General features: G+C 39.1%; 1 protein-coding gene across 10 annotated transcripts in view; it reads left to right on the top strand.

Moving 5' to 3' along the window:
• KIAA0586 (KIAA0586 ortholog) overlaps positions 1 to 6,807 on the top strand; it is a 136,606-nt gene extending 129,799 nt beyond the window's left edge. For 6 of the 10 annotated variants that reach the window (XR_011465637.1, XR_011465636.1, XR_011465633.1 and 3 more), the window contains one exon: positions 3,869 to 3,939. Coding sequence is in view for 2 of the 10 variants with exons in the window: in XM_070377768.1 (XP_070233869.1) it covers positions 3,869 to 4,020 (152 nt within the window). In the remaining 8 variants the exon portion in view is untranslated. Of the gene's footprint in view, positions 1 to 3,868 lie in introns of all 10 variants that reach the window. The other 4 variants (XR_011465639.1, XM_070377766.1, XM_070377768.1 and 1 more) reach the window with 3 other exon arrangements.
• The last annotated feature ends 6,700 nt before the right edge of the window (positions 6,808 to 13,507 follow it).

The following is a 13,507-nucleotide window of genomic DNA, read 5'->3' as shown; positions in this document are numbered from 1 at the left end:
GGATCTTTCCCACCCAGGGATTGCACCTGGGTCTCTTATGTCTCCTGCATTGGCGAGTGGGTTCTTTACCACTATAGCACTCATCACAGCCTGACACAGTATGTTTGTTTCCTTATTTGTTTGTCATTTGCTCTTTACACCTATCTGAAATATGGTATCAGTGAGATTAGAGCTTTTCTTCTCTTCAAAATCTCCAGAGTCTAGAACAGTGCCTGTTCTGGAACATAGTAGGTGCTCAGTTGATAGTTGTTGAGTGAACGAGTGGATGTGCCCAGCTCTGCCGTGTCACAGAATCCACATTCTTACTCCTCCCCTTCCCTTTTTACTCCTTTCCACATGAAAGCCTTACTGACAGTCTGGATGGGACCATTCCCAGGTGACTGAACAGTAGACTTCATTTGGGTCCCAGCCTTGACCAATCATAAAGGGATTTGTGCTTGAAACTTTATCACTGCTCCTCTCTTTAGGTGCCCCTACCATTACATACCACTTCTAAAATGGAATTTCTCTCAACCACCTTAAAAATAATGATTTTTATGTGGGTAATTAATGTATTTGGTATCAGGCAGAAAGCGATGAGTATGAATTAGTTGAATTATACTAGACTCTTTCTTGAAAACCATCTCTTACCTTATGTGACTCTTCAGTTTTGGATCTCCTTATCTAACATTTCCCTTTTGTGTTCCTCTGTTTTCTCTTTATTCACTTTTCTTTATCCTCTTATTTCTGTTATCATTTATTTTATTTCCTTCATTGCCTTCCACATCTTTTAAGTCCTAGCTCAACTGTTGCTTTCACTTAACTTAAACCAAGTATTCCTCTATATGTTTACTTCCACTACTAGGTTTTAAGCTTCTTGAAGATGAGGACTGTTTCTTTCTCACCTGTGTATCTTCTTAACACCATCTTGGCTCCACACATGCAATAGACTTTTATAGATGTTTAGTTAGTGTGCATATGCATCTGGAAAGGCCCACTCTGATATCTCTCTGCCTCAGTTACCTTTACCTTGTCTTTCTTCCAGAATTACTATCAGGATGAGATAAGATGATGTGGAAAAGATTTTTGCAAAATTTTAATTGCTGTATAAATATAAGATAGTAATTACAAGAATTAACATAACTTTATAATAATTGAATATGTTCCTTGAGACTTGGTGAAAGTGGAGAGTGAAAGTGGAGAGTGGAAAAGTTGGCTTAAAGCTCAACATTCAGAAAATGAAGATCATGGCATCCGGTCCCATCACTTCATGGGAAATAGATGGGGAAACAGTGGAAACAGTGTCAGACTTTATTTTTCTTGGCTCCAAAATCACTGCAGATGGTGACTGCAGCCGTGAAATTAAAAGACGCTTACTCCTTGGAAGGAAAGTTATGACCTACCTAGATAGCATATTGAAAAGCAGACGTTACTTTGCCAACAAAGGTTCGTCTAGTCAAGGCTATGGTTTCTCCTGTGGTCATGTATGGATGTGAGAGTTGGACTGTGAAGAAGGCTGAGTGCCGAAGAATTGATGCTTTTGAACTGTGGTGTTGGAGAAGACTCTTTGAGAGTCCCTTGGACTACAAGGAGATCCAACCAGTCCATTCTGAAGGAGATCAGCCCTGGAATATCTTTGGAAGGAATGATGCTGAAGCTGAAACTCCAGTACTTTGGCCACCTCATGCAAAGAGTTGACTCATTGGAAAAGACTCTGATGCTGGGAGGGATTGCGGGCAAGAGGAGAAGGGGACGAGAGAGGATGAGATGGCTGGATGGCATCACTGACTCGATGGACATGAGTCTGAGTGAATTCCAGGAGTTGGTGATGGACAGGGAGGCCTGGCGTGCTGCGATTCATGGGGTCGCAAAGAGTCGGACACGACTGAGCGACTGATCTGATCTGATCTGATCTTGAGACTTGGAAACTTCTTCAAGGTCCCCCCACCAAAAACAAATAACAGCTGTTGTTACATCATTGAACAATCTAATCGGTAATCTAATGCTCAGAGTAGAAAATAAAGGTACATGTAAAGCAGTTGTGTGAAATTGGATAACAGAGAAAAGAAGAATGTCTGGTAACAGTGTAGTATTTGACAGATATGTGAGTAATGGAAGGAATGAAATTTTTTCTTAATTGAGGAAAGATAGCATTTAAATTTACAGGTTGACCAGTAATTTTGTTCTCAAGCCTTAGTTGTACCCTGTGTTGGTTTTTACTTTATTGACAAGGTAAACTCTGGTCTTGGATTACTACTCTTGGTTACTTGAGTATTCTACATCATGGCTTTGTAAAATGTCAGAATATTTAAATGCTTATGTACTATGAAGTTTTTTTTTAAGTCCTTATTGTTTCTTAATTTTAATTTTTATCATATCCTGACAGAGCCAGATATCAAGAATTCTTTTCCTATTTAAAATACTTATTTAAAATGACATAAGAATTGCTTTCTTCTTAGAGGATTATGCTGGTGCATTAGTTTGTGATATTGATATAATGATACCAAATCTTATTTCCCTTTCCTCTTTTATGAAAAAAAAAAAAAAATTGATGTAAGTAACAAACAGGAATGATAATATTAAAGTAATCATTTTTGGACATCAGAATATGAAAGGAATCTGTCTTTTACAAATATTTTGATCATCTTGGACAGCTATGATTGAGTCATCATTGAAATCTCCAAAACTGACTTCTTCTACTGTGGTCCCTATAAAAGTCTGATGGAAATTTTCACTTTATTACTATAGAAACTATTTTAAAGACTGTTATAAAGTCAATTACAATGACTGTTGACTCAGAGATATCCGTAAGATTATTTAAGATGATTTGCCTTTAAGATGCTTATTATTATGATTATATGGTAAATCCATGAAATTTGAAATGAGGGTTTTTGTGGTCTTAAACAGTACCAAGTTGGCATTCTTTATATTCTTAGGTAATGTGCTTTTTAAACTTAGAGGAATGAATTAGGCTATCGGCAGATAGATACACATATGTAGTCAACTCTTTTTTTTTTTTTTTTTTTTTAAACATATTAATGAATTCTTCATTTCAAACTGCCTTCCCTGCTTGGTCTTACCTACCGTTTATCATCTGTAACATGACTTTGGGCACTTGTATTCTGTCTTAGTCCATTCAGGCTATTATAACAAAATACTGTAGACTGAGTGGCTTTTAGACAACAGAAATGTATTTCTCACAGTTCTGGAGGCTGGTCGTCCCAAGATAGAGGCACCTCTTCCTCGTTCTGTGTCCTCACACGGTAGAAGGGGCTGGCAAGCTCTCTGGGGCCTCTTTCATAAAGGCACTAATCTTGTATATGAGGGCTCCACTCTCTTGACCTAAGCACCTCCCAAAGGTCACACTTTTTAATACCACCATACTAGGCATTAGGACTTTAACATATAAATTTGGGGAGACATAAACATTCAGAAACTCCAGTACTTTGGCCACCTCATGCGAAGAGTTGACTCACTGAAAAAGACTCTGATGCTGGGAGGGATTGGGGGCAGGAGGAGAAGGGGACGACAGAGGATGAGATGGCTGGATGGCATCACTGACTTGATGGACTTGAGTCTGAGTGAACTCCGGGAGTTGGTGATGGACAGGGGGGCCTGGCGTGCTGCTATTCATGGGGTCGCAAAGAGTCGGACACAACTGAGCGACTGATCTGATTTGATCTGAAACATTCAGATCATAACATATACTTGTAAAATATTGTCTCTAATTGTCTGGGAGTGGGTATGGAAAGAAGGGTGATTTTTATCTCTCTGACAAGATCTGAGCACCTTGAGAAAAGAATTTATCCCAAATGCAATTCTCTTTTTGATCCCCAGTATTAAGTACTCAGGTACACTTCTTTAACTGAATGAGTTTCTCATTTTACAGGTGGTAAAGCGGTTCCACTCTTCACTTCTCAAACATCACCTGCCAAGATGTCTGTGACACTACCCTCAGTGAACCTGGAAGACTGCTCACAGTCTCTGAGCGTGGGCACTGTCCAGGGGGACGCGGACTCCTCAGGAGCAGATACCTTCTGAGTGCGAAGTGAGAGCCAGTACAATACTTGTCTGCTGGTTTTGAGGTCATTTTCCTTGGGCGTAAAGCCATCTCTCAGGCTCTTTTGGTCCTTCAACATATTCAGAAAAACAATTTTAAATTTTGTATTGAAGTGGAAAGCGTAATTTGGCTATTTGGGTAACATTTTTAAATAAAAGAATTTAAATGGATATCATTGTGAGTCTTGTGTTATTTCTTAGAATCCTAAGGCAGCTATGGAGTAGTGGAAAGGGCAGAACTTTTGATATCCAAAAATTTACAGATATAATGATCTGTACTTAGTTGTGAAATTAAGTTGCTCGGTGTTATTCATCCCAAATTTTGTATAAGAGCAAATAATTGGTACCAATCTAATGCCTCTCAATAAGGAATTAATTGAAAAAGTGTTAGTACAACAGAATACTAGGTGTCACAAAAAAGAATTTTAAAATGTTTGTGTGTTGATATGGAATTATCTTTGAGATCTGTTGGGGTTTTTTCAGTTTAAAAAAAAATGAATATGATAGTTGAATAGAAAAATGAAGGTATAGTTGACTCATAATATTATGTTATTTTCAGGTGTACAGCATAGTGATCCATTATGTGTGCGGATTATATTCCATTGTAGGTTATTACAATATATTGGGTATAATTCCCACTGCTATGCAGTGAGTCCTTGTTGCTTATTTATTTTATATACTATATAATAATACCTGTTAATTTGTCCCTCCTCCTTTCCCGTTCCCCTTTGGTTACCACAAGTTTGTTTTCTATGTCTGAGAGTTTGTTTCTGTTTTGTATATATGTTTATTTTTATTATTTTTAAAATTCCACATGCATGCTTTTCTCTGTCGGACATATTTCATTATGCATAATATTCCCTAGGTCTGTCCACATTGCTACAAATGGCAATGTTTCCTTCTTTTTTATGGCAGAGTAATACTGCATTGTGTATATTATATATACCACATATCTGAGATATATTGTTAAAGTGCGAAAAGCCACGTGAAAAATAATATGTGAGTTATGCTACCATTGTTTAAAATGAGATGGGGATCAACCCAAATATATGGATGTACATACACACACACCTACATAATGCTTATGTATGCATTAAATATCTTTGGAAGGCTAGACAAGAAACAGCTAACTTGATCTCCAAGAAGGGAAATGGAGTGGCTAGGCGATAGAGAGGCTGAGTGAGTGGAATCAAGGATGAGTGTATTTACTGTGGGTTCTAAATACAGTTGTAACAGGAAAAAATGGAGCAGGCTTTTGGTCCTGGACTTCTGTTTGTTGGGAGTTTTTAAATTACTGACTCAATTTCAGTACTGGTAATCGGTCTGTTCATATTTTCTATTTCTTCCTGGTTCAATTTTAGGAGATTGTACCTTTCTAAGAATTTGTCCCTTTCTTCTAGGTTGTCCATTTTATTGGGGTATGGTTGCTTATAGTAATCTCTTATGGTCCTTTGTATTTCTGTGATGTTGGTTATAATTTCTTTTTCCTTTCTAATTTTATTGATTTGGACCCCTTCCTTTCTTTTTCCTGATGGGTCTATCCAAAGATTTATCAATTTTATCTTTTCAAAGAACCAACTTTTTGTTTCATTGATCGTCTCTATTGGTTTTCTAGTCTATATATCGTTTATTTCTGTTCTCATCTTTATGATTTCTTTCTTTCTACTAATTTTGTGTTTTGTTTGTTGTTTTTTCTCTAGTTCCTTTGGTGTAAGGTTAGGTTGTTTGAGATTCTTTGTTTCCTAAGGTAAGCATATGTCACTATAAACTCCTCTCTTAGAACTGCTTTTTAACAAAAGCATTTTTTATTTAAAAGTGTTGGTAGCTTTTTCATCCTAACCATAGAAATCTAGCCTTTTTTGGTTTCAGAATAGAAGTATAATCTTTGATTTATTCCACTCCATATGTACTTGAGCTTTACTTTTTTTTTTGGTGTGTCTTTGTATGTTTCTGTATCACGTGGCTTGCAGGATCTCAGCTCCCCTACCAAGAGTGGAAATTGTGCCCCTTGTGGTGGAAGTGTGGAGTCCTAATCACTGGACTGCCAGGGAATTCCCTTGAGCTTTCCTTTAAAAAGTTTGGTATCTTTTCATCAGTATTTTGTTTGTTTATAGGATGATCTCTGGCCGAGTTTGCTTCTATATATTCTTCTGCCAACCACCTCAATTTTTTAGAATAAAATTATGTATGTAAAAGTAAATTACTTTGATGCTATGGGCTTTAATTTTTTTTTTTTTTTTACTTTACAATATTGTATTGGTTTTGCCATGTATCAACATGAATCCGCCACAGGTATACACGTGTTCCCCATCCTGAACCCTCCTCCCTCCTCCCTCCCCGTACCATCCCTCTGGGTCGTCCCAGCGCACCAGCCCCAAACATCCAGTGTCCTGCATCAAACCTGGACTGGCGACTCGTTTCATATATGATAAATTTTTTATCTTATATTTGATTTTATAATTTCCAACTTCTGGAATGAACCACTTATAAGACATGTTGTTAATAAGTAGACTTTATCAAGATCAAGACTGTTGTTGGGCTTACATGCCAGGGTAACAGGTATTTAAAATGTTTCTTTGATTTAAATCCTAAAATACGTTTGCTTTTTGTGCATTTTAATAGAATGTTGAATAAATGTTTTTATTTTCAAAAGATGATTACATCAGTATATTTCTGATCACTTGCATATTTCTGGTCTCTTAATTTTTATTTTAAAATATTAAACATTTAAATCAGTTTTATAATTTTTCTATTAAAAACAAAATTTTTCTGAAAAATAAATAAAATGGCACTTCTTAGTTGGTGGTGGGTTACTGCCCTTAATCCAAGAGTAATTCTGTAGTTGAAACATTTTTTGAGACAGCTTTTAAAAATGGCCTGAGGGTATCATTTCCGTATAGATGAGTAACTTGATCAGTAATAAAGAATAAAATTCTTGGTATTTCTGTGGTGTTGCTAAGAAGAAACTCACTAAAAAATTCTTTTCTACTGTACATCATCTATGTATCTGTTTAACAGAAATTAACTATAAGGCTTTTGGGCATACAGTGTGGTGTGTTTACTTATGGCCCAGGCTAGGCCACCATCTCAGGACTCATCATTCTGTCCCTTTGGTCATCTGCCTCTCCTGGAAAATAAAGGTTGATCAAAGAGTTCTGTCTCTTCCTTGTGTAGAATCACCATTTGTTCACCTACCATTAGTTGTTCAGTAGTTTTTAAAACTCTCTTAAGAATGCACTGGAGAAAAAGGAATTTTATAATTAGAAAGCTCATTGTTGTAGTTCAGAAAATTTCAGGAAGTCAGTTTTTTTACTTGACCTAGCCCATGTCAGGAAAACAGATTCCAGGTCTTAAGACTGTCAAGCCTTTGAGAGTAATCAGCCCTTGTCTGTACTTTCTAAAGATATTATTTCTTCTTGTACTGAAGTGTTTACCTAGAAACAATAGGAAATATTAGCTAGAGTGCAGATGTCCCCTGGTGAGACCAATAAATATTGTAAAGCTATGTTGATGGTTCATTAATTACTAAGAAAGCAAGCAAATTTCTTTTTCTGTTTTTTTTTGTTTTTATTTTTATTTTTTTAGTGTGAATGGTCTTATTGAACAATTTCAGGCCTAGTAAGGGATATATTACTGATCCGTCTCTTAAATTCAGAGAGCCCTAACCTAGGTAAAAACCCTCAAGCAAATCAATAGACTCCTCCAACTTCTCCTGGGAGGTCACTTCTATGAGACCTCTGAAGAGACCCAGATGGTGAGACTGAACAGGATTTAAAATCTTGAAAGGAGCTGGTAAGAAATCCCAGAAATAGCTCTTGGTATGCATAGAGGTCACAGATAAAGAACAGGCCTGGCGCTGCACAACTGATATGATTTATGTGTAAAGAGTTGAAAGTGTATGTCTTTTTCACTGAATCATCATGACATACAATGATAACTATATCAATCAACTCTTTATAGCCTACTTTTCCTGAACAAAGATATATTTTTCTTTTCTATTTTTCACAAGGTGTTACCTTAGAAATAAGTATCAAGTGAGGAAGTATTTCTACCATTGGGATAGTTTAATGGGATTTCTTGGTAAGCCTTGTAAGTATTTTTATTTCCCTTGATTGTATTTCTTAATACTTGCATGGTTACAAAAGTACCATAGATAGGAGTATTTTAAAAGGTAATTGGGGGTGATTTTTCTTTCTGGATAAAACATTGGCTGTTTATAATTCTGTATAATTATAATAACCAGCCTGAATGTCTGGGTTGGGAGATAATTGTCTGTATGTTCTGAAGTATAGAGATGTTCAGACCCTGTTCTCGACAGGCTGTTTGCTAGGGTTAAGGAGATGTATTCCCATGGTTCTAGTGACCCCTGGAGTTGTAAATGGTAACAGGTCCAGCAGAACGTTAGGTTGGGAGAAGAGGCCATGGTCTGACTCATTCTTTACAACACAGTGAGGACAGGGAACTGTATTCAATATCCTATGATAAGCCACAGTGGAAAAGAATATGAAAAAGAATGTGTATATATATATGTATAATCAAATCACTTTGCTGTATAGCAGAAATTGACACTGTAAATCAACTATAGTTCAATTATAAAAATAGCAATAAGAAGAAAAAAACAAGGTGAGTAATATTTTGCTTCAGAAAAGGGAAGGGGAAATGAACAAAAGTAGAGTCATAGAAAACAGAGAAGGAAAGCAATAGTCCATAGTGACACATTAACCATCTTATGAGGAGGGCAGTCGGTTTGATTTGCTATAACAAAATTCTAGTTTTGTTTCATTGTTTTGAGTGGAGTTTACACTTCTCAAGTTGTCTGCTTGATCAGAAGGTCTCCAGTAACCTGTTTGTGCCTCAAGGCCATCTGCTTCTGGAGGCTTCTTTGGTTAGCATCAACTTGCAGTCAGTCATGGGAGTGAATGTGCATTGGTCTGAGTTTGAAGTTTATTTTCATTATGACATATTGCACCCTGGGTGGACTGTTTTAGCTGCTGTCAAGAGGACCTGAAATGGCTCCTTTTCATAATTTCAAACACTTTTGCATCTGTATCACTTAACATTTTCTACAAAACAAAATGCTTCCCAAACCAGGTGGCTTAACAACCATTTATTTATTCATGATTCTGTGGATGAGCTGTTTGGCTGGGATTGGCTGGGATAGCTTTGCTTTGTTCTTTTCCTCATGGTGTTGTCTGGCCTTACAACACATGCATTTATAGTCCATTGATAGTTGATGGTCTCATTCACATGTCTGGCAGTTGCAGGACAGTGGAGGTCACGGGGCCCATCATCTAGTGTATCTTCCCGACCCAGGAATCAAACCGGGGTCTCCTGCATTGCAGGTGGATTATTTACCAGCTGAGCTACCAGGGAAGAGAACATCTAGCAGGCTAGCCCAAGCTCATTCACATGAGATTGGTTGAGAGTTCCTAAGAGTAGCAAGAGAGGGTAAGCTCCAATGTGCAAGCAGATTTCAAGCCTCTGCTTGTGTCATGTTGTTAACAATGCTTTTGTTGGCCAAAGCAAGTCATGTCCAAGGCCAGACTCAAAGAATAGAGGAGTAGACTCCCATCTCCTCATGGAAAGAAGTACAGGCATATGCTGAGGAGCAGGCAAATGGGATCGGAAGAATTTGTGGCCATTTTTGCAATTTAATACACACTGATATCTTTTCCAGTGAACCTGGTCACTGAGCTAGGAGGCATAAAAGGTAGGGATGATGTCTCCTTTAGAAAGGTGGCTTGTGCATGTTGAGGATAAGACAGTATACTAGATTGACTTCTCACAGTTCTCAGCTAGATCTGCATGCAACGAAATAGAGTGATTAGAGGCATTATTACCAATCGCATGGGACATCCTGTAATGATGTCCTAAGGGAAAAATCTGGATGAGCTCTGAGGAAGGGATCATGTGGCCATTAACAGTAGTGATGATACATGATACTAAAGCAGATTAAGAATTGCCACTTATTTAAAACTAGAGTCAGCAAGTTTTTTCAGTAAAGGGCCAGATAGTAAAACTTTATATAGGCCAAATATGATCTCTGTCATATATTTCATATTCTCTTCTTTCTCCTTTTTTTTTTTTTGTTTAAAGCAGATGTTTTAAATATGTAGGAAACTTTTTTTAAGCTTGTGGACCATCTGAAAGCAGTCTGTAGGCCAGATTTGTCCCATGGGCTTTGGTTTGCTAACCCCTGATTAGGACAGTTTAGTTCCAGTGTCTCATTTATTCTTTCTACCTTTCCTGCATAGAGAGTACAGTTTTTATGTAAGGAGAGGAATCCTGCAGAGTTCTGTTACCAGGCAATGGGTTCTGCTCAATCATTGGTCGGTGCCTCGGTGGGCCCACCCACTGGCAACCAATTTAACCCTTAGTGGTCCTGCTCAGCCATTGGACAGCACAGCAGTTGGACCGCCCAGAAGCAACTAACTATCAAACAGCAAGAGTTAGATGGTCAGACAACGGTGGAGTTGTAGTCGGGAGGTGGAGAGTGAGGTAAGAGTGGATCCCAGCCTTTTCCTGAAGGCCCTCCAGTTCACCCCGCACTGGGACCGTGGGTGAGCTGGGAGCCTCAGAGAGCAGACTGGGGGCTGTGTCCTGCAGGGCTTTAGAAGCCACCCGCTAGACTTGGCCCAGGCCTTGAGGCATCAGTGAGCCTCTCCCCCATCCTGGTCTCTGCAACCTGATAGCAGTGGCAGTTTGGGATGGCAGCCTGTGGACCAATCTCCACCACATGGGCAGCCTGAGAAGCCTGAGTGCCAGTTGGGTCCTGGGCGCCTGGCTCCCTCAGAGATGACAGGTGGACAGAATCTGGAGACCTGGCCCTAAAGGAGTGCCAACTGAACTTTGCCTCCTCTTAGCGAGGACTGGGACCTTGGAGGGTGAAAGTTGTACCTTGGGACCTTGCCCTTTCTTGCCATGACAGAGAATAAAATTCCTTTGGTAGAGATTTACAGGAACATCGTTACCTGACCATGACCCAACTTCAAAAACAAAGGATCTGACACCAGGATGTTTGCAACAACTAACCACGTCCCTCCCTTACCTTTTGCTTTTAAAAGGGGTTTGATGAAAGCTTTCAGTAACTTTGGGGTCCATAGGGAATGAGCCTCCCATCTCCTTGCATGACTTTCTAATAAACCTTTCTCTGTTCCAGACTCTAATGTCTTAGTATTGTGTGGCCTTACTGTGCATTGGGCATGTGGATTTGGCAATGTTCAGTAACAGAGTTCCAAGATCACTGGGTAGGAGAGTAGGAATTCCCTGTGCTCAGAATACAAAGTCTAGCAACTGTAACATCTGCAGCTTCTCATCAAGGAATGGGTTTTTTCCATCCTGAAAACTTACAGGCTACTGATACTATATATTTAATAGCCTAGAGATCTGGGTAGTTGTATTTCCTGGTGACTCAGTAAAGAATCTGCCTGCAATGCAGGAGACCCAGGTTTGATCCCTGGGTCAGGAAGATCCTCTGGAGTAAGAAATAGCATTCTTGCCTGGAGAATTCCATGGACAGAGGAGCCTGGCAGGCTACAGTCCATGGGTCGCAAAGAGTCAGACACAGCTGAGTGACTAACACATACACACACACACACACACACACATATGCAAATGGCCTTGAGAAGGGATTTCTATATTTTGGCTCACCCCTCTCATGTTTACCTGGGTTATGTTAGCACAGGTAAGACATAATTTTACCACCTCCTAGTCAAATTTTGAAAAAGTTTCCATTATGTATCTACTGTGCAACTTGATTTGTTCCTGATGCAAAAAATTACGGGAAATTTAATTAGCATTCACTGGATGGACTGTGGTACTCCTGAGCAGCTGTCAGGAGATTCTCAGAACCCATCTTCATGGAGAGAGTATCCCTGTAATTGACACTATTGTTTTTCTGAAGTTTGGGTTGATTGTTATGAATCAATCAATAGTGAGTCTAAAATTGAGCCAGTATCCTTCCAAATTTGGTTGGGGAGGCTTGTCAATTTGGTGGAACTCATGGTTGTGGCAATAAAAGCTTTTTGTTTAGAATGTGAGTTAGAAAGGGCATTCATTGGTTTCTGGGAACATGTATGGTTTATGAATGTCTATCTTAACTGACAGGTATTTTTCAATATTGAATAGCTTTTCAGTTCAGTTCACTCACTCAGTTGTGTCCCACTCTTTGCGACCCCATGAATTGCAGCACGCCAGGCCTCCATGTCCATCACCAACTCCTGGAGTTCACTCAAACTCACGTCCATCGAGTCGGTGATGCCATCCAGCCATCTCATCCTCTGTCGTCCCCTTCTCCTCCTGCCCCCAATTCCTCCTGGCATCAGAGTCTTTTCCAATGAGTCAACTCTACACATGATGTGGCCAAAGTATTGGAGTTTCAGCTTTAGCATCAGTCCTTCCAATGAACACCCAGGAGTGATCTCCGCTAGGATTGACTGGTTGGATCTCCTTGCAGTCCAAGGGACTCTCAAAGAGTCTTCTCCAACACCACAGTTCAAAAGCATCAATTCTTCAGCACTCAGCTTTCTTCATGGTCCAACTCTCACATCCATACATGACCACGGGAAAAACCATAGCCTTGACTAGATGGACCATTGTTGGCAAAGTAATGTCTCTGCTTTTCAATATGCTATCTAGGTTGGTCATAACTTTCCTTCCAAGGAGTAAGCATCTTTTAATTTCATGGCAGCAATCACCATCTGCAGTGATTTTGGAGCCCCCAAAAATAAAGTCTGACACTGTTTCCACTGTTTCCCCATTTATTTCCCATGAAGTGATGGGACCAGATGCTATGATCTTCATTTCCTGAATTTTGAGCTTTAAGCCAATTTTTTCACTCTTCTCCTTCACTTTCATCAAGAGGCTTTTTAGTTCCTCTTCACTTTCTGCCATAAGGGTAGTGTTGTCTGCATATCTGAGGTTATTGATATTTTTCCCAGCAATTTTGATTCCAGCTTGTGCTTCTTCCAGCCCAGCATTTCTCATGATATACTCTGCATATAAGTTAAATAAGCAGGGTGACAATATACAGCCTTGACATACTCTTTTCCTATTTGGAACCAGTCTGTTGTTCCATGTCCAGTTCTAACTGTTGCTTCCTGACCTGCATACAGGTTTCTCAAGAGACAGGTCAGGTGTTCTGGTATTCCCATCTCTTTCAGAATTTTCCACAGTTTATTGTGATCCACACAATAGTCAAAGGCTTTGGCATAGTCAATAAAGCAGAAATAGATGTTTTTCTGGAACTCTCTTGCTTTTTCCATGATCCAGCAGATGTTGGCAATTTGATTTCTGGTTCCTCTGCCTTTTCTAAAACCAGCTTGAACATCTGGAAGTTCATGGTTCACGTATTGCTGAAGCCTGGCTTAGAGAATTTTGAGCATTACTTTACTAGCGTGTGAGATGAGTGCAATTGTGTGGTAGTTCAAGCATTCTTTGGCATTGCCTTTCTTTGGGATTGGAATGAAAA

The sequence above is a fragment of the Bos mutus genome, chromosome 10 (genome assembly GCF_027580195.1).
Source record: "Bos mutus isolate GX-2022 chromosome 10, NWIPB_WYAK_1.1, whole genome shotgun sequence".
Lineage (NCBI taxonomy): Eukaryota > Metazoa > Chordata > Mammalia > Artiodactyla > Bovidae > Bos > Bos mutus.
Note: the sequence above shows the minus strand (reverse complement) of the source record. Positions and strands in the feature narration are given on the sequence as shown.